The following is a 22,397-nucleotide window of genomic DNA, read 5'->3' on the forward strand; positions in this document are numbered from 1 at the left end:
AACCAGAGGCAGAGCCCAATACAGTCCAGAGGGGGATATTAACAACGACATTAATGCACAAATTTTAAAATATCCGAAGACCTGTCAGGTTTATTATCTCATAGACAGTTTCCTCTTCAAAAATAACTTGCCCATCCATGTGCACCTAGGGTTTCTGAATAACTCATGCTGTGTAGGTGGTAGATTCCCCTAGTCTGTTTTGCAAACATACATAGTTTTTTTTAAGGTAGCAAAGTAATCGGACAATTAACAGTTTTCTGCCATATACATCACCGCAGCGCCCCCTAACACCTGCTGACGTGGCAGAGAATCCAAAATAACTCTGTTAACCTGAGAAGTACATAATTTGAAAAGAAATCCTTTGCCGTCGCCTTCCCTCCCAAATAATAAAAACTACAAATACATTATTTGGGGATTTTCTGTGTTTTCCATGTCACTGCCATCTTAGGACAGGGCATCCCGTGACATTCTGATGGCTTCCTTCCACAAGTCTCATTGCCACGTGCACAGATTATCAAGACTGACTCTATGTACATCAAACACACTCCGTTTCCAGACCAAAGCCCAGGCCACAAGGACCACAAATCCAAACTCACCCCAGAAATGAAAGAGCTCTGCACCCGCTTGAGGCAGGGGGGCTCAGACATCAGAGGGGGCGGGCAATGGGACGGGGGCAGGTGATCCAAAGGGCTCATGGCTCCTCAGGACTCTTTCTTCACTAATGTTCCACTCATAGCATCAGAATTACAAAAATGTCCCAAGAGCTCTGTTTTTATACTGAGTAAATCAATGTGTGGTTGGAAAGCCCTCCAGGCTTTCTCTAGACCGGTAGTTCTCAAAGCTGGACCCACAGCGTCAGCATCACCTGGGAACATGTTGGGAATGATCGGGCTCCAGCTGGGAATCGAGTCCAGCAATCTGTGTTTTAATAAGCCCTCCAGGTACTGCTGCTGCTGGATTAAGTTGGAGACCACCAATCCACCCTGCTTGACATTCTCAAAGCTTAAAACAGGATAGATTTTTAAACAGATACTTCTGTGTGACTTCTGCTGTGTGTGGAAACCTAAGTAATTTGCCACCCCTTTCCCTCACTTTCTCAAACATCAAGAACAGCATTAATGAAAAAATTTATTTCAAAAGAATCAAATATATTTTTTAAGTAATACTGATTTCTCCTCCTATACATAGTTCTAAGGCAGGCAGTCACATGCTCAAATGCAAAATAAAATGCAGAAGAGACCTCATATATGAGGTGTAGAAATAGCTAAAAAGACTCCCCAAGAACATAATGAAAATTCCATAATATCGCTTAATGAACTGATAGAATTATATAAAACTTACTATGCTTTATGCTTAATATTTGTATCAAAATAAAATCTCTCTGTTGAACAAATTGCAAATAAAGTCTGGTCTAATACTCTGATTACTGAAACTATAGATATACGAATGTCTCTGGGTTTTCTTAACACTCCCATTTTAGAAGCTTTGGGCTACTATTGTATAACTGGGTTTAGGATTTAACCGCAGTTCACATTTTTAAGTCTAGATTCTTCTATTAGGTAACTCCCTTCAAAAAAACATTTAGAAACTCCTGTGGCTGTTTCCTTAAAGTTTATTCCAAAGTAGGTATTTTCAATCGTTTCAAAAATGTTAAATGTTACATTAAAAGTTTGTTTTCAATCTGTTTAATCTGAGAGTCTAGTTCAAAGCAATAACAATGCCATTTTCTGCATGTGTTTTATAAGCACGTTGAACGTTAGTAAAATTCACTTCTGTAACAATGATCTTGAAATTGATCATCAATTAAACAGGCATGAAAGTAGAAGTGTGAAGGTAGCAGCTTCACAGTAAAATCTCAGCAAATATCCAACCTCAAGTAGATGGAAATGCGAGAAGCCCGATATAAGGAGCAGGTTGAAGACTAACATGCCGCCGCCTCTCGGTATCTTTATGACATGTACCGGACATCACTGAAGGGATACTCGGAACACGCAATCACAGGGAAGCCATTATCCATTATTTCTAACTGCTAGGTAGTTGTGGGTCAGGTGGCAAAAAGGGGAGAGAAAAGTCAGATCCATTAGAACATTTACTTGAGATTTAGGAAGACACACAGGGTGGAGTTAGAAATTAAGGTTTTCGTATGCTAAGGGGATGGTTAGTTAGCAAGGAATAATGTCTGGTAAATCATAAAAGACAAATTACTACCTTTCTGGAGCTAGAAGGGGAAAAAAAGGTAGCCTAAATAACATTTTAAGGCAGCAATTTGTACCTTTCAATATATTTCGTTTTAATCTTGTATTTTTTTATAGACTTTTTCTGGGATTCCCTTTTTAAAACTACAACAGGAAAAAATGCTACCTAAGTATTACAGGTGTCTCTTTTTAAATGGCTTTTTTCTTTTTTTCCAGTAAGTCTAATTTTCTTAATAATAGCTGAAATCTAAAACTTATCTTGAAATTGTTTTTCACCCCCTGGCTCTGAGGTGAGGTGGTGCTCTCTAGCCAAGGTATCTAGAGATACATTCTTATATGTTTATAGCTTTGCTCTTGAGATGTAGATACACAAAAAATATTAAACATGTAAAATCAGATAATACAATGTATTAATTATCTCAAAGTTAGAAAGTTTGGTTAGCTTTCTCAGCAATTTCAATGCCTCCATAAACAAGGAAGTTATTTTCACAAATTGGTCTTGGAGATTGCTATGTTTAATTAGGTAATGCTTATTCTGTGGGAATTCTGCTTATTTTACTTTTTCTGCAACTCTTTGCACTGAAAAGGCCAATTGATGTTTATACCAAACCTGAACTTATTCTGGACTCTCCGATGAAAACCCCCCACAAAGCAGTTTGTTATTTCATACATACAAAACGACCTAGATAGAGAGTGTATCCGTCCGAGGAAAGAAAAATTAAGGTCATGTTAGTTTAAATGGTCAATAATTAACTACCGATGAATAGAAAACAAAGTTCTGCTGTAACAATTTGGCCAAGCACACGCCACAATGGCAACCAAAGCCCCCTTTAAAGCACACCAGAAAATACCCACCTTCCACTGAAGGAGGCTCTTCAAGTCTTAACAAAAATATTAATTTTTAGATCAGGAAAAAATCTTAGCATGACTACTTTATAAATCCTATCACCCAACAGAATTTCTTTAAGGTAAAAAAAAAAAGAGAGAGAGAAAATCTTAGAGGAGCGCTGAAATTAAAAAGTGAAACGAATAAAAAACAGTTCTGGCAAGAAAAAGGAAACTTCCGAGTGACACAAAGAACCAGGGGTTAGAAAGACACATAAACAAAGAGCCTCACTTAGAAGAAAAACGATCTAGAAGAAAAGGAAGTTGGTGATACTTGGTACTATCCAAGAGCTAACAAAAAAAAGGTTCCACCTGAAGCTAGTCTATAAAATAAGTTGTTTAAAAGTCTGATTTGTGGGCACTTGCTAATGTTTCCCACGTAACGCCGAGCAGCAGGGCTGGTGCTCAGAGCCACGCTCATTTCCGCGGTCGCTGCTACAACTCCCGCAGTCAGACTTGCGCGAACCCATTGACGAGGTGGCGCTTCAGCAACAGGTTTAGGGACTGGCTGGAGGGAGCGCAGCGAGTGTGACAGAGAGGGAGCTGGCCGGAGGCGGAAACAGCAGAGCAGACTCTCGAAGGGGCTCGCAGGGGAACACCATCCGGCTGCTCGAGGCTGCAGAAGCCGTAAGGAAATGGGCACTCGGACACTTAGGGCAGGTGGGGGACTAGAAAGTAGCTATTGTTTTTAGTTTCTTTAGAAATAACCACTTAGAAGAGGGATGTCACACTGTAACAGGTCCCTCATGCGATGCTCCCATCATCAATACATTTATATAAGGTGGTAGGGTGTGCACATGGCCTCTTTAAGCAAATATAAATATAAATAATTTAAAAACGGATACTTTTTAAAGGTTCAAGTATGGAAAACAGAAAATGAGGCGAGTACGTCATGACGAGGGGTTAACCCTGACATGACAGTTGTCTTCATATCACCCACATGCTTCTGAACATTTATCTGGCCTGTTACAGTCTGTAGATTTGTGGGGGAGGGGGAGAATCATCATCGACCAGAAAATGATTTTTCATGGACATCCTCCCATCAGGGAGACCTGGTTTTCCTCTGGGCTATGTCTTCGGTTCTGTCACACAGTTGGAAATGCAGAGCTACATGGGGAAATTTTTTCTTCTTTCCTGGTGACTAAGGTACACTGAGTGGCAGCTGGCGTAGCTAAGCGTGGGGATCTGACTCGCACGGAGAAGGTGTGGTGCTTGCTGTGCCTCGCCGGCTCTGCTTTCGGCTCTGATTTCTACTAACCATTCGCACCCTGCAGCCTGCAGGTCCTGTACCGCCGCCACGGACAGATGGACAGAAGGACAGCTCAGCGGGCGGTGCCCTTCACCTGCCCTGAAGCTTGGTAGCCTTCGGCTAAAGGCACGCTCTTCTCCTAAGCCATCTGAGGGGTGCAGGGGTGCAGGTGGCCAACATCAAGCAAGCCCCAGCCATGCGAGAGATGCGAGTTTCCTTTGCCCTTGCCACTCTCCAGCCCCGTGAAAAGCCTACGGCGGATACAGGGTGGCCTAGCCCTCCAAACACCTATTTCGGCATGGATCACCAGGACCCACTGGTTCATCTGCAATGTTTCCCAACCTCATCTTATTTTTTAAAAAAGTTATACTGTAGTTTCAAGATACTTCTGAAGTATAAGCTGTAGCACGAGATCAGGAAAACAGTAAGGACATGCATCGCTTCAAGTGTTACGAGACCACAAGTTTCAAGAGGGTAAATGTTTTCCCTTTGGATGCTACCAAAGGTCATTCAAAACAACTTTTAGACTGTAGAATATTTAAGATGGCTATTTAAAGTTTATATTTTTGTACAAGTTCAGTGAGGTTATTTTAGAAGAATCAAAAGACATGAAAAACAAGGGTAGTTTTTTGCCCCAGATTTTGATGAATTTTGATGCATCTCTGACAAACATCATGTTTCTTCTTTAATGATGTTCCTCAAATCAAACAGTGAGCAAAATATTTGAATTGCCATGTATAATGTCACATTGTAATGTAAACATCAAATAAGGTACCAAAATTTTTACTGGAGGGGGAAAAAACCTTAAAGCGGCACAATTCTTTTTACCACTGGAGGGGGCAGGGGGTGTGGGAGCCAGATTACAAACGTTTACACATGCATAGTGAGGGAAAAAAGATTTTACTAAATTCACGCATTTTTAAAATAGTTACCAAGTCTACTAAGCACCAACAATCCTAAAAATTTTTCAGCTTCATGATCTGTTTAAAAAAACAACACACTATCAAATTAACATTAAAAACAAGCTTGAAGTGTAGCTTGTCCAAAAAATAACTAAGTATGCCCATGTTTTTTCACATTACAAAAACAGTGGCATACAGATATACCTGCAAAGAATGCCGTAACTCTATCCTGCAGTGGATGGAGATGACATCAGCACATCATACGTGGTCTAAAACTATAAAAGTTTTAGAGTGCAGCATCTTGTCACAAAAAAAAAAAAAAAAAAGCTGATAAAACTTAAAGTATTTAGAAGATGCTGCCCTTTATTTTAAAAAATTTTAAATGAATTTAAGCAAAAATAACATACATTTTGTACATAACTGGCCATTTCTGGTACAGAAACCCAGCATATGGTAATATTATTGAATAAATGTAAATGCTACTTACAACTTTTTTTTCTTTTTAAATACATTTTAGACAAACTTTTTTTTCTCTTTTTTTATAGTTGCACAATTAACCTCTTAGCTGCTAGCTTGATGCAAACATATGTAACAATACACAAATTTAAAAATATTTTTTATTCTACATAAAAGCTGTCAAAATTCCGACTCACGTCAAAAATGCAAAATAATGGAATATACTTTTAAAAAATTAGTTGCAAGTCTAGCAGCGAAGCAATTAAGTGAGAACATATTTAATATTAAAACAAAGGGAACTGTGCATCTATAGATGAAGTCCAACTATCTTAATTCTATTGATACAAACAGAAATTAAAACATTCTCCCTTGAGGCAAAAAAAATAAGTGATTATTTAAAATAGGAGTAAAAGCCGTTGCTGCCCGCCGAGCTCCCCAGGCTGAGTTCCTGGAACAGAGACAGAGGGTCGCTACTCTTCTTGGCCTGCTCAGGCGGGGGCCTGGGCTTGGGGGGTGCCCGCAGAGCGCTGGCATAGGACATGGTGGGCTTGCTGCCCCCTGAGCTCTGCTGGCTGCTGCTGTTGGCCGACTCTGCGATCTGCTTGTTGGGCATGAGGGGGGGAAACTGGCCAAGATGCTGCAGCACATTATAATTGAAAGAACTGGACACCTCGAGGTTTTCAGACTTCAGTTGATCCTCAGGGGGCTTGACCGTCTTGGGTGGAGCTAAAAGCAGAAAACAGTGATAGCGATTAAGGTGGAGTCCAGTGATCCTCACACATCTCATTAGCGCGTCACAGCTGGTTCTCATCTCCAGGAACCCAGGGACAGGGCAGCCACAAGGACAGGCAATTTCTGCCCCAGAATGTCAAAATCACAACACAACTAACCAAACTTCTCTATCTTATTAACACTCAAAAAAGAGCTTACTACATGAACCGGAATGGCTGGTTTGCTTTTAAAACTCTAATTAGTAAAATTGGACATTTGATATTTATTATTTTAACTGCTCATGGTGTGAAAATGGGAACAAAGATGTCCTTTCTTAAATAAAAATAAGCTGCACAGGCAGACTGCTGGTCAAAGTAGCTTTGATTATTGACCTACGTTACAGTAGCACTGAATTCCATTTCTTAAAAATGCTACCTTTTCTTGCCATACATAAGTAAACAAGGCATAAGGTAAAGGAGAAACAGCTATAAACTTTAGTTCACGTTTCCTATAATCTGCCAGACTTTCAAGGTCCTTTAAAATTTCACTCTATTCCTCCTAATTTTACTTCCAACTAAAGAACACTATAATTTGTCTTCTAGCAATAAAGAAAATAATTTTATATTTGTGTAAAAGATATCATGAATGACATGTACTTTGGGGATTTGTTCAGGAACTTTCTACCTTATCAGCTCAAGTCAGACTTTATTTTATTTTTTGTTAATCCTCACCTGAGGATATTTTTTCCACTGATTTTTAGAGAGAGTGGAGGGAGGGAAGAAAAGGGGAGAGAGAGAGACATCGATGTGAGAAAGACACATTGACTGGTTGCCTCCTGCACACGCCCCAAACGGGGCCAGGGATGAAACCTGCAACCCAGGTACATGCCCTTGAATAGAATGGAACCCAAGACCCTATGGTGCACAGGCTGATGCTCTAACCACTGAGCTACACCAGCCAGGGCAGGGCAGATTTTTATTGATTTTGGCCAACAGCTATGCTTAAATTTAAGTGGAAAAAAGAATGAAATGATGTTGTCTTTAAAATAAATTATTACAAACAAATCAAGGAAAAAGTAACAAATTTCCATCACTGGTTTGTAATTTAGATGTTTTTCAGGAAATTCAAATATGATAATAGCAGTGTATTTATGTTAGACCTTTAAAATGACAAAGCAACCCCAGGCACAATACAGCTCACACATGGTAGGTACTAATGAGTGTTTAAAGATTAAAATGACAATGTCTTGCCAGAAAACAAAACCTAAATCTTTTTAATGCTTTTTGCCCTACCATGTCTATTGTTCTAAAAATATGCTTGTATGGCACATACTCAAAAATGGGTCAGTTACAGAAACAATGGATTCACATTCTAAAGATGAACAAAATTAATTTCAAATACAAAGGTTGCTACCAGGGCAGAAATTTGCCAAAGATCACAGGCTTGTTCCCAAAGATCAATGTCTACAGCCCACAAACAGGCTATAGATCACAGAATGCAAACAGTAGTATTCATTTCTTTACATTCAAAATACCCATAAAAAAAGAGGGAACAAAAGGAAAGTTAAAAGTGCATTCATGTTCGAGACTAAAGAGGAAGACGTCAGACATCACACCACACATTACAAGTTCAGGGCCTTGTCCATTCCAATGCCTTTCTATGCCTTTTTTGTTTTTTTAACTCTTCGGCCTTGGATTTCTCAGTTCATCAGAGTACAAGAAATAAACAAAGGATTTCTAAATCTCAAAATGTTAGACTTTACTGATTTCTCCCATGGCCAAACTCTACTGTGTCTCAAACTGTGAATAACTTTACTGACAATAAATCCTTGAAAACTGTTATTGACCTAACCAACTCCACCCCCCCCAACTCTGAAGAAAAAACCCCCAAACCCAGAAAACAAACTTTTCCCAAGCAAAGGTGAGTCTGTCTAGTATTTAGAAATACTGTTTTAAGTTCTATTACCTCTTTCATTCATTCACAGGTCAAAATGATCAAAACAAACAGTTCCCATATAGATAGATTCATTTACCTTCCAGACCATATATACGGAATCAATATGGTCCTCAATTAATACGTATACCCAAGGCCACCTATGAGCTATGACCATTAAATAGTGTTCAATGTGAGTAATGCAAATGGGGAGATGGAAGAAAACTCCATAAAGATGCCGTTTTAGCAGCCTGCCAATTCTGTCTTACCTATCAACTCTCTGGGCTGAGCTGTCCTACTGGATCCATTGCACGGAATGTTCTGATAGGGGGAAGATGAGGTGGCGTTTACCCAGGACTCCGGGGATAAAAAGTTGAAAGAAGATTGGTTACTGTGGTCCTGAAGCTCTTTACTCTGAGCAAGGCTGTCTTGAGGAGTGCTTCCTTCTTCAGAACAAGGCTGGACTGAGCTAGAGGAGATTCTTCTTTGGTACAAGGGCCGGCCAGGTCCTCTGGGTTCATACTACACAAAGAAAAAGGACATTTCATAAGTCAGTGGAACCTATACCCCCTTCCTTAGGTGCACAGCAATCTCACTGTTTTAAGTAGAAATTCTCAGAAATATCCCGCTTTTTATGAGCAGTGTCACCCCGGGCAGCTGACTTAACCTCTTGGGAACTCCATCTGTAAATGTGGCTTCATTATCCACAGTACCTACCTCTTAGGATTATTGTGAGAATTAAATGAGTTCAGCATGCACAGCATTTGGAACTGTTCCTGGCACATAGGAAGGGCTTGTTGTTATTTGTTTTAATGTAACATATAAAGATAAGATTCCATGTTAGATCTTTTTTTTTTTCTTTTTTCTTCCCCCCCCCCTTTTTTTCCTTTTAAACATATCTTTATTGATTTCAGAGAGAGGAAAGGAAGGGGGAGAGAGAGAGAGATAGAAACATCAATGATGAGAGTCATTGATCAGCTGCCTTAGCCCGCAACCTGGGCCTGTGCCCTGACCGGAAATCAAACCCCGATCGCCTGGATCCTAGGTCGATGCTCAACTGCTGAGCCACGCCTGGCCAGGCCATGTTAGATCTTAATGACAGATTGGGATTGGCTTTTATTGCCTACCCCCTAATAGATTGGCTGTTCAGTGTGTAGTCATTACGATTCTGAGGAATCCTTCCTTTACCACTGTTGCTAGCAATAACTGGAAATCAGGCACTGGAGGTTAGATTACAAAGGAGAGAGATGAATTGGCAGTCAGAGCAGGATGCTCTTTGGGAATCTAAGCACAAGCAGATATTGTCAGGCCAATGAAATAGGGGAAATGAGGGTACAGGCATTGTGAGGGGAAGGCCATCACGGACAGAACCATCAGAATATGAACCAGGGAAGGGAATGGGTCTGGGCTGGCTGCCCCTGTGCAGACAGGCAGGAAAGGGCAGAAGGAGAACAATTCTCTTGCTATTAAGTGATGAATGCCCAGGTGGTTTCTGCATTTCTGAAGTCTTAGCTACTGGATGAGAAAGGCAAGAGATGATACTTCCACCTAGTCAGTTCTTTCTCTCATTCCAAGAATAATATCTAAATTCATCTTTACTTTTACTCTGCTTTAAAGGCAATTTTTTTCCAATGGTCAAGATCATTCTGAATTTGATTCTGGTCTTCTAGAATATTATCCATCCTAACTAATCAGCACATCTAAAATTTCTCTGTCTAGGTCATTACAGTCCGGTACTGAGTGGAATAAGCAACCTTTCTAAACTGTTTTATGTTCTCTATGGCAAGGCAATCCCCAGATGACTGATCAAAATAGCTTGTGCAGTATGTCTTTTCTTATCAGTGTTTGTTATGAAGATGATTAGCTCGTAGAATCAAAATGAAGTGCTTCTTTTTATTACCAGGCCCCGAGTGTTTAGCCCAGTCACAGTCTGCAGGGGATCACATTCTAAAGTCTTCATGTGTGAATACTTAAGTATAAAATTAATGTCTGCTATGGCCTCAGAAGGAACAGGTTATAATAATCAAATCCCCTGCTGACACAACAGAACACTAAATACACTTGTGTGGATTTCAGGCATTAATTTTATAAGCCCTTTTTCATTAAATACTTAACATATATACACCAACAGCATAAACAAACACCTTTTTGCAATGAACAGATCTACGAACCACAAAGCTTAAATGAGAAAAACTAAAAATCAGAAAGCAACAGAAGGGTGAAATAAAAGGAGGCAATATTCAATTAAATTTTTTAGAAAATACATATAATTTTGTAGCTTCCAAACTGAAATTAAAAAAACAACAAAAAACACACAGTTGACAGGCACAGCAGGACTTATGGAAGTATGTGTCTCATGTTTGTAGCAGCTCCTAAGCAGCTATTGACAAAGATGAATGTGTACATGAAATATGAATTTCAATTCCAAATCACATGATTAATACACCTGATCCTTTATGTTAGAAAAAGAACCAAAACTTGAAATTGCTTTTATGTTCTTCAAATTAGATATATAAAACTGGAGGTTTTACATGTATATATAAAAGTCTACCAGTAAATCTATTTCATACAACATAGATGAAGGTAAATGCATGAAAATATGATTTGCTACTTTGGAATCTGTCCTCAAAGGAAATTCGAATATAGGCAGAGGAATCTTGGTGACAACTGAACATAATGATTTATATACCAAAATAAATTACATTTCAGCAGTTCTGTAGTGTTCAGCATACAGAACCTATACAAGTGTTGATAGATGTGCACCTGAGTATTTCGTTTTTCTTTGAGCCACTGTAATGGTACTGGCTTTTGCATTCGGGTTTCCGATTGTACGATGCTAGCTATAGAAATGGGATTGGTTTGTGTATGTTGACCTTGTATTCTGAAAGCTTGCTAAATTCACAGCAGTCATAGGATTTTTGTTGATTAGTTTTCTGTGTAGATTCCTTGGGTTTTTCTACATTGACAATCAGGTTATCTGAGAACAGGGCCAGTTTTATTTCTTCCTTTCCAGTCTCTACACCTTTTATTTCTTTTTCTTGCCATACTGCACTGGCTAAGACTCCAGTACAATGCTGAATAGGAGTGTTAAGAGTGGACATCTTACCTTGCTCCTAATCTTAGAGAGGAAGCATTCAGTCTCTATTCATTAAGGTATGATGATCACTGTAAGATTTTTATAGGTAACTTTTAACAGTTTAAGGAATTTCCCTTCTATTTCTAGTTTTCCAAGAGATTTTATGAGTGGATGTTGTGTTTTGTCGAATGTGTGTGGGTTTTTGTTGTTGCTGTTATCTATTGATATAATCATGTCTTTTTTCTCTTTAGACTGCTAGTATGGTGAATCACACTGATGTACTTTCAAATATGGAACTAGCCTTGCATTCTAGGCATAACCCTCAACGCGGTCATAGTGTATTGTTTTGTATATTGCTGAATTCAACTTGCTAATGTTTTTGTTGAGAATATCCGCATCCATGTTCACAGAGATCAATCTGTAGTTTCTCTCTTTTGTACTGTCTCTGATTTTGGTATCAGAGTAGTGCTGGCCATATATAGTAAGCTGAGAAGTTCTTTTCTCTTCCATTCTCTGGAAGAGAGTGTAAGTTGATGGCATTTCTTCTTTATATGTTTAGAGGGACAGGAGGACAGAGAGATAAAAAGACAAAGAGGCTTGGCCCCACAGCTCCACCAAACAAAAATGGTTTTCCTCCCTTAGAGTTTTGGCTGGTACAGGATTTTTGTCCTACTCTGTCAGAGATCCTGATTCTGGGTTCATCTCCATGTATGATTGTGTGTTTATAGATATTCATGTTAAATTGTGAAATCATTACATTGCATGATCATTATTTTCTAAGTCTACTGCTAAATATCTTTTTCTAAATATCAAAATGTGCTAAAATTTCAAAAGCCACTTAAGAAGGAAGAACTGACTAAATTCATGTATAAATTTCTAGTGTTAAAAGATGGTTGCCAGTTTAAGGAAAAATTCATAATTTGCTTATTACTGTCTTATAAGGTATATCTCTAATGTATAAGGTTAGCAAGCTATTTCACATGTGTATGTATAAATAAATAACTGGGGGAAAGGTTAGCAACTAAATGAATTAGGGCTCTATTTACAATTATACTATCAAAGCTAATCTAAGGAAGAGCTAAATGCTCTAGTGAAAATTCCAAGTCTCATTAACTATGGTGACAGAAACTTTAATTAAAATAGAACACCTCATTTAAATGATTAGCTTTGACAATTTAAGCATGAATAGAGGTCTAATTTATTAATCTGTTGATCACTGTCTCTGCTATGTGCATTAGATGGTTTATTAGATGCCATACATTAGGCATGTCTCTGAGAAGACACTTCTGAGAAGACAGCAATATTATCACTCGGTTACACAACACAAGTCATGAGCTGTCACCATCCACTTCTAAAGGCCCAATAGGCAGAATATGTCGATCAGCCAACAATATAAACTTCAAGCTAGATTTGCTCCATAAAAGGGAATCAGGAGCAGGGGATGATTAGACAACAGTATTAAAACCAAAACTATCAACTAATTTCAAAACTAGACTTGTTTGAAGGGAAAAAAGGGAAAATGAATAGATGGGTCAAAACTGTCTTTTGTTAAAAAGTCAACATATAGACAAGAAATATGTCTAAGCCTATACATCACAGAGGCATACATATCATCTCTCAGGTAAGTAAATGCTGATTTATTGAAAGCTGATCAAAATGAGTGACTTACAAGCGTTCCATTTTCAATCCAAGGTCATCACAACAATAGCACCACGGCAACACCAAACCCTGCAGCTTTATAAACACATCCTGGACTTTCAGCCCTGCCCGGCATGGCTCAGCTGGTTGAGCGTCATCCCACCAAAAGGTTGCCCATTCGATTCTGTTCAGGGCACAAGCAGTGCAGGAGGCAGCCAATCGCTGTTTCTATCTCACATAGATGTTTCTCTCTCTTTAAAAATCAATTTTTAAAAAATCCTAGACTTTTATAATGATGCCTTTAAAAAGAATTTTCCATTTATTAGTTATAAGCACTTTTAATCTACTTCATGGTGAAACACGTCTTAAATGGCAAAAGCTTTGCTCTGCACCAGTATCAGCTTTGCTGGTTCTATGTTAAATCAAAGTTTTTAACATGATAAAATTATGTCCATTTAAGAAGAATGAAAATTTGTCTCTCAAGATAAAATGACTAGAAAGTATAAATGGGGGCAAAAAGGTCCTGTTCATAACCAAAAACAAGAAAAAAATCAACCTAAGAGTATATTTAACCAGAAATGAAGACACTCCGGAATTTTATAGAGGCATATTCAGAAAACAAAAACGGGAGGGAGGGAGAAAGAAAGAGAATTATGAGGGGGGGAAAATTAAAATATTGAAGATTGCACCAATTCCTAAAGGAGAGGTTTAAAATATTTATAAGGACACAAGTCCCCCAACTGAAGCTATACATTTAGTGTAATTCATATTGAAACCCAAGAAAGAGTGTGGGGTTTCGCTGGGGGAAGGGAGAGTTCAAAAGGCATTCTAAACTGCAAGTAGAGAACCAGAGAATAACCTCCCAACCCCAACACATGGACGGAAATGGGAGGAAAAAACAATAACAAGGGGGGCTTCACACTAGCAAATTAAAATACAAAACCTCAAAAGTTAAAACTGTAATTCTGGTATAGAAACAGACAGACAGATGAGGGGAAAAACATAAAGTCCAGAAACAGATCTCAGAACAGAGTGCGTCTCAGAGGGTAGATTACCAAGTTATCACACAAAGTGGAAAGTCTCATTCAGGAAAAAACTAACCAAGAAAAGTCCTGGGTCATGTCAAAATCAGCAGGAGCTGCACAGCCGAAGCTCAGAAGCCAAAAACTCACTGGTATTGCTTCTCTTTGCATTTCATCTCTCCCACCTCCACAGCTGGTAGCAGGAACGCAAGGATGCTATTTATGAGAATTAAGTATTTGATAAGAGAGCTACTATTCTATTTAGTAAGACTATAATAATATAATATAGAGTACGAAGGCAACTGGAATGGTCTGCAATGTGGCCAGGTGAGGCAGGCGCCTTTGCCCTAGCCCATCATGCCCGGAGAGAAGAGCAGCGGGGGGGTGCAGGCACTGCTACCAGACACATGCCCAGCCTCACCAGGCTGCATCTAAATGAGAATCCTCTAAAAATTTTAAGTAGCAAAAATGTTGTACAATAGGATCAAGATCCTGTTTAGGCTGCCTCGACCTAGGGAAAAAATTGTTTCCCCCTCCATTAATCAACCGCACATTCATATGTATGAATGCTTTGAAAAGCTAAACGTTACAGTAACAGACTTTGTATAGTGAAATTAGAAATAATTTCTCTTAACTTTTACATTTTCCATACCATGCATTTGGTATGTCAAAAGAAAATGGAAATATTATCAGAAAGAAAAAACATAATATGAAAGACCATCTCCATTCTAATTAACTGTTAAGCTAACATCTACATGTTTTCATCCCACATAAGATTAATCTACCAAGGTTTCTAGCAATAATAGAATTCACAGTAGGGAGGAAATTAAGAAATTTTTCTGTATTGTTAATGTTAAAGAAATAATTTTAAAAGACTGAGGGGGAAAAGCAAGCACATAAACCATTCATTCTGTAAGATGATTCATGCAAAATCATTTTGTACAACACAACACCACCAAAGTTATCCTAATGCACTGAAAACATCAAAATCTGCAATGTGGTAACAATATTTTTCTTGTCAAGATATTTTTCAGTGTTGCAAGTTAATCATCATTTGTGAATCTCATGCCTCAAAATAAAGGTGACCAAATGTTTTTTGAAAAGTAATTTCACTCTAAGAACCCACTGACAATTGAAGGTACTTACTCATACACTCATAGCTAAACAGTAATATCAAATGTTAAGAGCTCAAGGGTACGAAGAACTGAGTTCCAAAACTAAGGAACACTTAAATAGGTCAATGATTAAAGTACATTATTCAGTATTTTTCATAAAGTACAAAACTTGATAAAACCTGATAAAAACTTTGGCACACTGTTTCCCACACATATTATAAACTCATTGTCAGGTTACATCAAAACATCACCAGTGATAGCAGTAAAAATGGTGGAGAGTAAGGAACCCCAAAGTGCACCCCTCCAAAAAAGCAATGAAAAAATTGGTAAAACTGTCACAATCAGCTTTCTTGGAATTTGGGAAACTAAAGCTTGCAGGGGAGCACTTAATCAAGAAAAGCCAGGACATGTCAGTAAGAACAGCAAGCTCTGTGGCATTTTACCTTGCCCTAGTCCCAACCCCAGCTCTCCGACTCTGGTAGCCTTGAAGTAAGACCTTGCATCTGGGCCACCAGTACCAGAAGGAGCAGAAAAGGCTTCATTCTTAAAGAATTGTAATTATTTGTTTGGGCCCGTCTGGTGGTTTTTAAAAAAACAAAAAAGACAAAAAAAGCATTTGCCCTATTTTGTCCAACTCAGCATTCAGCCAGTGCTAAAAGGTCCATATCGAAGACATTTACCAGCAAAAGCTTTACCAGCTGCTGCTGCCTGAGGTAATGGAGAACAGTTGGACTGAACAGTAGACTAATGAAAAGCTTTGGAGGAAAAGCTGGGGGTGAGATGCTTTAGGGAGTAAGGGCTCTGAACAGCTCTGACATATTCCTAGAAATCTAGAAGACCACACACGTGCTGAAAGACCAAAGAGAGCTGGGTGGCCATACAAATATCAGAAAAAAACATACTTGAAGACAAAACTTGTTACACGAAAGAAAGGACAAAAAGTCAATCCATCAAGAACATATAACAATGATAAATATATGCAAACCTAACGACAGAGTCCCAAAATACATGAAGCATAAACTGACAGAACTGAAAGAAGTAGGATATTCAATAATAGTTGGAGACTTCAACACCCTATTTTCAATAATGGATATAAAACCTAAGAAAATGTCCAAAGGAAACTGAAAATTTGAACAACATAAACCAAATAAATCTAATGTATCTACAGAACACTCCACCCAAAAAGAGCAAAAGACATACTCTTCTCCAGGGCACCTGAACATTCTCCAGGACAGACCATATGTTGGGCCACAAAACAAGTCTCAATAAATTTTAAAAGATTAAGGTTATACAAATGTGTTCTCCAATCAGAATGGAATGAAATTAGAAATCAATAACAGAAAGAAATCTGGAAAACTCACCCTAGATATACTTGCTTTTCTCTAATTTTGCCAAATGTGTACCCTAAACATTATATTAGAGGTTCTGGCCAGGGCAATTAGAGAGAAACAAAGAAAATGCATCCAGATTGGAAAGGAAGAACAAAACTGTATTTGCAGATGGCATTATCTTCTATATAAAATAAAATCCTAAAGTATCTACAAAAAATCTATTAGAATTAATAAAGAATTCAGCAAGGTTTTATAGTCTATACCAAATGATACTGTTTGGAGGCTTTATAACCTGGAATTACTGGGATTTTCACATCAGTGATGCTCTTTGGAAAAAACCTAAGTAGTTTAAGATAAATATTCAATTTACCTTAAAATGCTTAGTTGAACAGAGTCAATTCTACATTAAACATTGCAAATTTTGACATCAGGGTATCAGAGTATCATTTTGTATTGCCTGCCTCTGTCTAAGAAACAACCAGGATGAGTCACAGGAGAAAGAGCACAGAACTTAGAACTGGCCACTTGGTGGAGAAAGCCAACCTCCATGGAATGCTCTAATTCACAAATTTGTAATTAACAAATGTAACTTAAGCAAAAGATAAATCACTAAAAAGCATTTCCCCAGATTAGACAGGACTAAACTAGCCTCCTCGGATGTGAAATGCTCCAAAACAATAATAAGAGACTCTAAGGGGCTTCATGTTTCAACAATAATAACCACTCTAGAAAGTCTGAAATATCCCAGTAAGGGGTGGGAATTCAAGTAAGTTCCAAAAAAAGATTAGCTTTAAGAGACTATTAAATTCAGTAAGATCTGTCCACTATTATCAAATCAATAAATATTGATATTTTTCACAATCAATTACCCCCCCAAAAAGGAAAAGAGCACTCACCTCTTCCAAGCTAGGCAGCGAAGAAGATGATACTGCTCGAGATGACAGTGGGTGAAACGGCTCTTGACCGAGAGCGTGTTGATGATTCTGTATTTGTACAAAAGGGTTCTGTGGTGGCCTGTGAGGCAATGGGGGTAGGCCATAGGGAAAACCCGGCCCAATTAGGTGATTCTGTTGTAAGTTAGCAAAGGTCCACGCTCCATCAGGTGCCAGGTATTTCAAGGGAGGAGGGGCAAGGTGTTCAGATGGCAACGAGAAAGGAGAGCTGAATATCTGGGGTGGTAGGCGCTGTGGAAATGCTGGGCTGTTGGCTACTTCAACGTCTCTGCTGTTGTCGTTAAAGTTAGAAAAGTGGCTACTGTGGTCTGTACTGGAGGGGGGAGATGGGACTGCTGGTGGGCTCCTAGTCTGAATTTGTCTATATTGCAAAAGTCTTGATTGAGGTGGTGGCATCTCAGCTAGTTCCCGTGCTTCACTTTGCTCACGACTGGACAGTTCTCTGAGTAAGTCCTGAAACCTATATAAAGACGATGAAATATGAGGAGAGAAAACAAAAGAAAGGCTCCGTCACATTCAGAAGAGCTTTGTCAACTACACGTGCAATTTCTACAAGCAACATCGTAATGCGTAAGTTGAACTAACATTAATTAACCTCAAATATAAGCATTAACATGCAACAGAAGCTGAACTGAAGACACTAAATATGCCCAAGTACCTGATTTCTTTCTTTCCCCTGAGTAGTAAAAACAACTGTCCTTGTCTCTACATGCCCTTGATAACCGGCCGTGATAAAAGGCCACCATAATGGTGGACCTTATTCAGAAGGGATTAGGAAACACTGCAGTGCACTCGCATGACACTGACCACAGAAACAAGTTCAGAGTCAGGACTGAACACTCGTAAATACCTGCGGTTACAAGAAGGTAGATTCTGTGCTACTAGGAAAAAAGTTAGTAACTTTATAAGTTTTAACTTTTAACCATTGATTTTACTTCTGTTTTCTTTCATTCTTTGTAAGTATTACTACTGAGAACGAAAAAAACATTACTGAGAGGGATGGTATGTTTCCCTTTTAGAAGAGACCACACATCACTTCTCGGCTTTTCAAAGGAGACCAAGTGCAGAAGAGACCACAGAGCAAAGGCCCATTTTAATTTGCAGTCCACAGCAGACTGTCCAAGCCCAGATCTGCAGAGATACTTCTAAACTGATCCTCTACATTTTAGAGTCAACCAACAGAACTGTGTGGCATGTGCCCAGAAGGCCAGTGTCCAATTTCTTTGGGACAATATTCCAACTTGTGGCTGAAAGGACAACATAATGAAAAGAGCGGTAGGTCACGCTTCAGAGGCTGGCTTCAACTTCACTGCAGAAATACCTTGACTCTGCTGCTTCTGCTTCACCCTCAGCACTGCTGGGGAGCTTCCAGTCTGCCCTCATCGGCGGCTGATGTAATCCAACGGGCGGCTGAGGAAGGTGCTGGAGGTGAGGGTGAGGATGGTGATGGTGTGAGTATGGAATGCTGCCCTGACTCAGATAGGCGTGATGCTCATTCCACTGCTGTAACCGCACTTGCTGCTGCCGTAATGTTTCCAGGGCTACACTCCCATGCATACGATCTGCCAAAACATTTGTGAAAAGTTTAAGTTTTCATGCATTTGGGGTTTCCAGTCAATTTTTTCAAGAATTTTTACAACCAGATTTTCTCCACAAAGAGAAAGAAATGGCTAGTTTGAGTTTTGGAAAAAGCAAATGTTTTCTAAATTTTCCAGTAACTAGAGTTATGGTAATGATGATGATGGTTCTTCCTTAGCAACATAATCATGTAACTTGGCAGTGACTGGATGTTTAATATTATATAGCATTTGGGACTAGATTCTGATTATTACGACTAAGTGATTGATTTTTGCTGACACTGTTTAAAGAAATGAATCAATACTGATCCACATTAACACTGCATAGAACATGTCATTTTAAGCATAGAATCTCTGAATTTGTCACATTCAGCAGTGACAGGAGAACTTACCTAAAGCCTCCCCTACAGGCAATCCTGGGGGGTTCTCCTCGGTGAAGTTATTCAGAGGTGAAGGAAGAATGGGGCCGGGCTGTGCAATGGCTCGCAGGGGACTGTGGCTTTCTTGCAGCATGGGAGGGGGCTGCTGCTCAGAGATCACAGCCTCTGCAGGAGGGGTCTGTGGTCGATGAGAAACTGCATTATTAAAAAAAGCACTGTTGGGCCCTGCCTGGTAGGCAGGAGAAAGCTGAGGAGGTGGCTGCGGAGGCAGCTGATTCAACGGATTCTGCTGCTGGGCTACCTGATTTGGTTGTGGTGGCATTTGATTTGGTTGTTCAGGCAAATTATTCTGCTGCTGATTTAACAAGGCGTGCTGCTGCGGAACTGGAAATGGTGGTCTTGGCAGCTGAGGAAGGGGATGAAAGTGACGGCTGGGGACTGCATACTGTGGATGGGGAGCGGGAAGGGGAAGGTTTATGTGTCTTGGGTTGAGATTATCTTTGCGATGAAATTTGGTATTGGGATAAACAACGCCAGGACGTGATTCAGGACTTCTGTTCTGTGGATGTGATTCCAAGTCAATCTAGGAAAAAAATGAGAAGTCTTTTAATAGTGGAAAATTCGAGTCCTATAGCTCTCCACCTTTTCCCGCCCCCAGCACATCTTAAGAATATCATACATTCTTATCAGTAAAAGCAGGAGTATGGGGGACCCAATCAATCACTTTCTGACAATCAAATTAGGGAATAAGTATTTCTTAAATTAGAAAAGATGAAACAGATAAACAGCAGATTAAATCTGAGTCAAAAGAAGAGATACTGCCATTTTATTAGCATATCCACTTTAATTCCTTTAAAAAACATTATTTTTAATTTCACACTTTCTTCCTTGGAAGATAACCATTTATTTATTTCTGATATAAATCATTAAAATGTTATTTCCTTTTGATTTTATTGTTTTTACATTTCTCTCTCTTCGAATATATCTATGCTAATTTTAAAAACCTGAAGTCAACAAATAATTTATATATCACCTTTGTATAAACAGTTTGGTTGTCAATTTTTGCCATTAGATATTGACATTTATTCCTTCAAGAAACATTTTTTGAGGGCTTACCAAGGGCATTGTGCCTGGTGCTGGAGATTAAAAACACTAAGAAGATTTCGTCAAGAGCTTAGAGCAACAGGGGTTGGCCAACTATGGCCCCCAGGCCATTTTTGGCCCAACAGATTTGTGTAAGTTTTACTGGAATACAGGCAGCTCATCCATTTATATACTGGCTGTGGCTGCTCTCTCATTATAATGGCAGAGTTGAGTGGTTGCAACAGAAACCATATGACCCACGGAGCCTGAGGATTTACTATCTGGTCTTTTGCAGAAAAAGGTTGCTAAACCCTGGCTTAGAGTCCAGCAGAGGACATCAACACCTAAACATCAAATTAGAAGTGCTGTAAGAGGAAAAGATGAGATCCTAGAGCCTGGGAAAATGTAAAGTGACTTCACACAGGCTGCGGCATTTGAGTTGAATCTTGCACAAAGAGCCAGAATTTTCCTGGGAGGGAAGGGCATTCTGGGTAAAGGTAACAACTTATACAAAGATGGAGAGAGGAAAAAAATATGGCTCATTTGAAGAGCATGGGAAGTTCTGTGTACATAGAGCCGTAACGTCGCTTGTTTCTATGTTAGTTTTCCCCTTCTTGGCATCAAATGAAGATGCGAGAGCCGAATCACACACGACCTTGAATGATTCAATCCTAGGTATATACTGTTTTTAATCCTGTAAACTGTGGCAAGTTCCAAAGATTTGTAAGCTAGGGAATGCTGCCATCCTGAAATGCAAGTCTGATCATAAATGGTGACAGTGTAAAAAATGAAATATAAGGTGGAAAGAGGCAATTTTTCTTTCCCATCTCTGTCAAAACACTCAATGAGCTGCTTTGGTGCATCAATGTCCTTACAAGTTACAATGCTGAAATGGTAATTGAGGATTACTTGTTTCACCAAAGGCTCTCAGGTTAGACAAGGAACCGGCCACTCCCAAGAACACAGAACAAGTAGCTTGTTCCTGAAGTGAAGCTGGGGTACACCTGGTGAGCAAGCTACGGCAACAGATGGTTTCAATGTGCCTGTCAAGCCCCAAGTGCACTCTCATCTCTCATCACTAGCTCTAATGGACTGACACTATATTGGGCCAATAAGGTCCTTAAGATTACTAGATGCATACAAATTGGCTAGAAAATGACGTGAGAAGGATGACAACTCTGTCCTAGTGGGCCCAAGATGCTGTAATGCCTGCTCTTCAAATGTCTCAGAACCTGATTAAAGTTCTTTATAAACAAACATTTTGCCCCATAAATTTTCATCTTTTTAATGACTGAAGCTACATTCAGCTGGGATGTACTTTTTCAAAGACTGTTGATATGCAAACTCTGATTGCATGAGGGAGACCATGATTAGACGTCAAGGCTGTTTGTGGATAAGCCGCTGTTTTAATTGCCTCCTTCACTTCTGACTTCGACATGGACAGGAAGCTAGGCAGCGCCACAGAAATTTAGATCAAGATGTGCTACTTTATGATACGACAATGGGCTAGGCAGGACAGAGGACTGTAAGGTCTGAAGGAGTCTGAGTCTACTATTATCAGAACTAAATTATCACTTTCCTCCTAATACTGAGTTCCCAACTCAAGGAGAGCTAGGAAGTTTTTTTCCACAGCACAAAGCATCAGGGTGGGAAAGAAAAAATGAAACATGTCTATCAAGTTGCCTAGTCTCCTAACAGGGGAGGATCATAATGGACATTTAAAAACAAGGACATGAAAGACACTTAGCTATCCTGGCTCCAGTTGCTCTGACAGCACCTAATACCCTTAACACACGCTTCATTTTGTCCTAAGCAGCTTTTAACTACAACTGTCACTGCCACTGCACCATCCTAACATGCCGTGTTCTCTCCTTGCTCCCCTCCCAAATGAC

General features: G+C 39.3%; 1 protein-coding gene across 2 annotated transcripts in view; it reads right to left on the minus strand.

Annotated features, from left to right (window-relative positions):
* Positions 1–5,574: 5,574 nt before the first annotated feature.
* The window catches only part of HELZ (helicase with zinc finger), a 113,733-nt gene continuing 96,910 nt past the window's right edge, over positions 5,575–22,397 (minus strand). For both annotated transcript variants that reach the window (XM_081161529.1, XM_081161528.1), the window contains exons 29-33: positions 19,435–20,005; positions 18,787–19,027; positions 17,409–17,925; positions 8,600–8,852; positions 5,575–6,413 (exon numbers count right to left, since the gene is read on the minus strand). In XM_081161529.1, coding sequence (XP_081017655.1) covers positions 6,079–6,413; positions 8,600–8,852; positions 17,409–17,925; positions 18,787–19,027; positions 19,435–20,005 — 1,917 coding nt within the window. In that variant the 3' untranslated portion in view covers positions 5,575–6,078. The remainder of the gene's footprint in view (positions 6,414–8,599; positions 8,853–17,408; positions 17,926–18,786; positions 19,028–19,434; positions 20,006–22,397) is intronic.

Source organism: Miniopterus schreibersii (assembly GCF_964146895.1).
Source record: "Miniopterus schreibersii genome assembly, chromosome: 16".
NCBI classification, from domain to species: domain Eukaryota; kingdom Metazoa; phylum Chordata; class Mammalia; order Chiroptera; family Miniopteridae; genus Miniopterus; species Miniopterus schreibersii.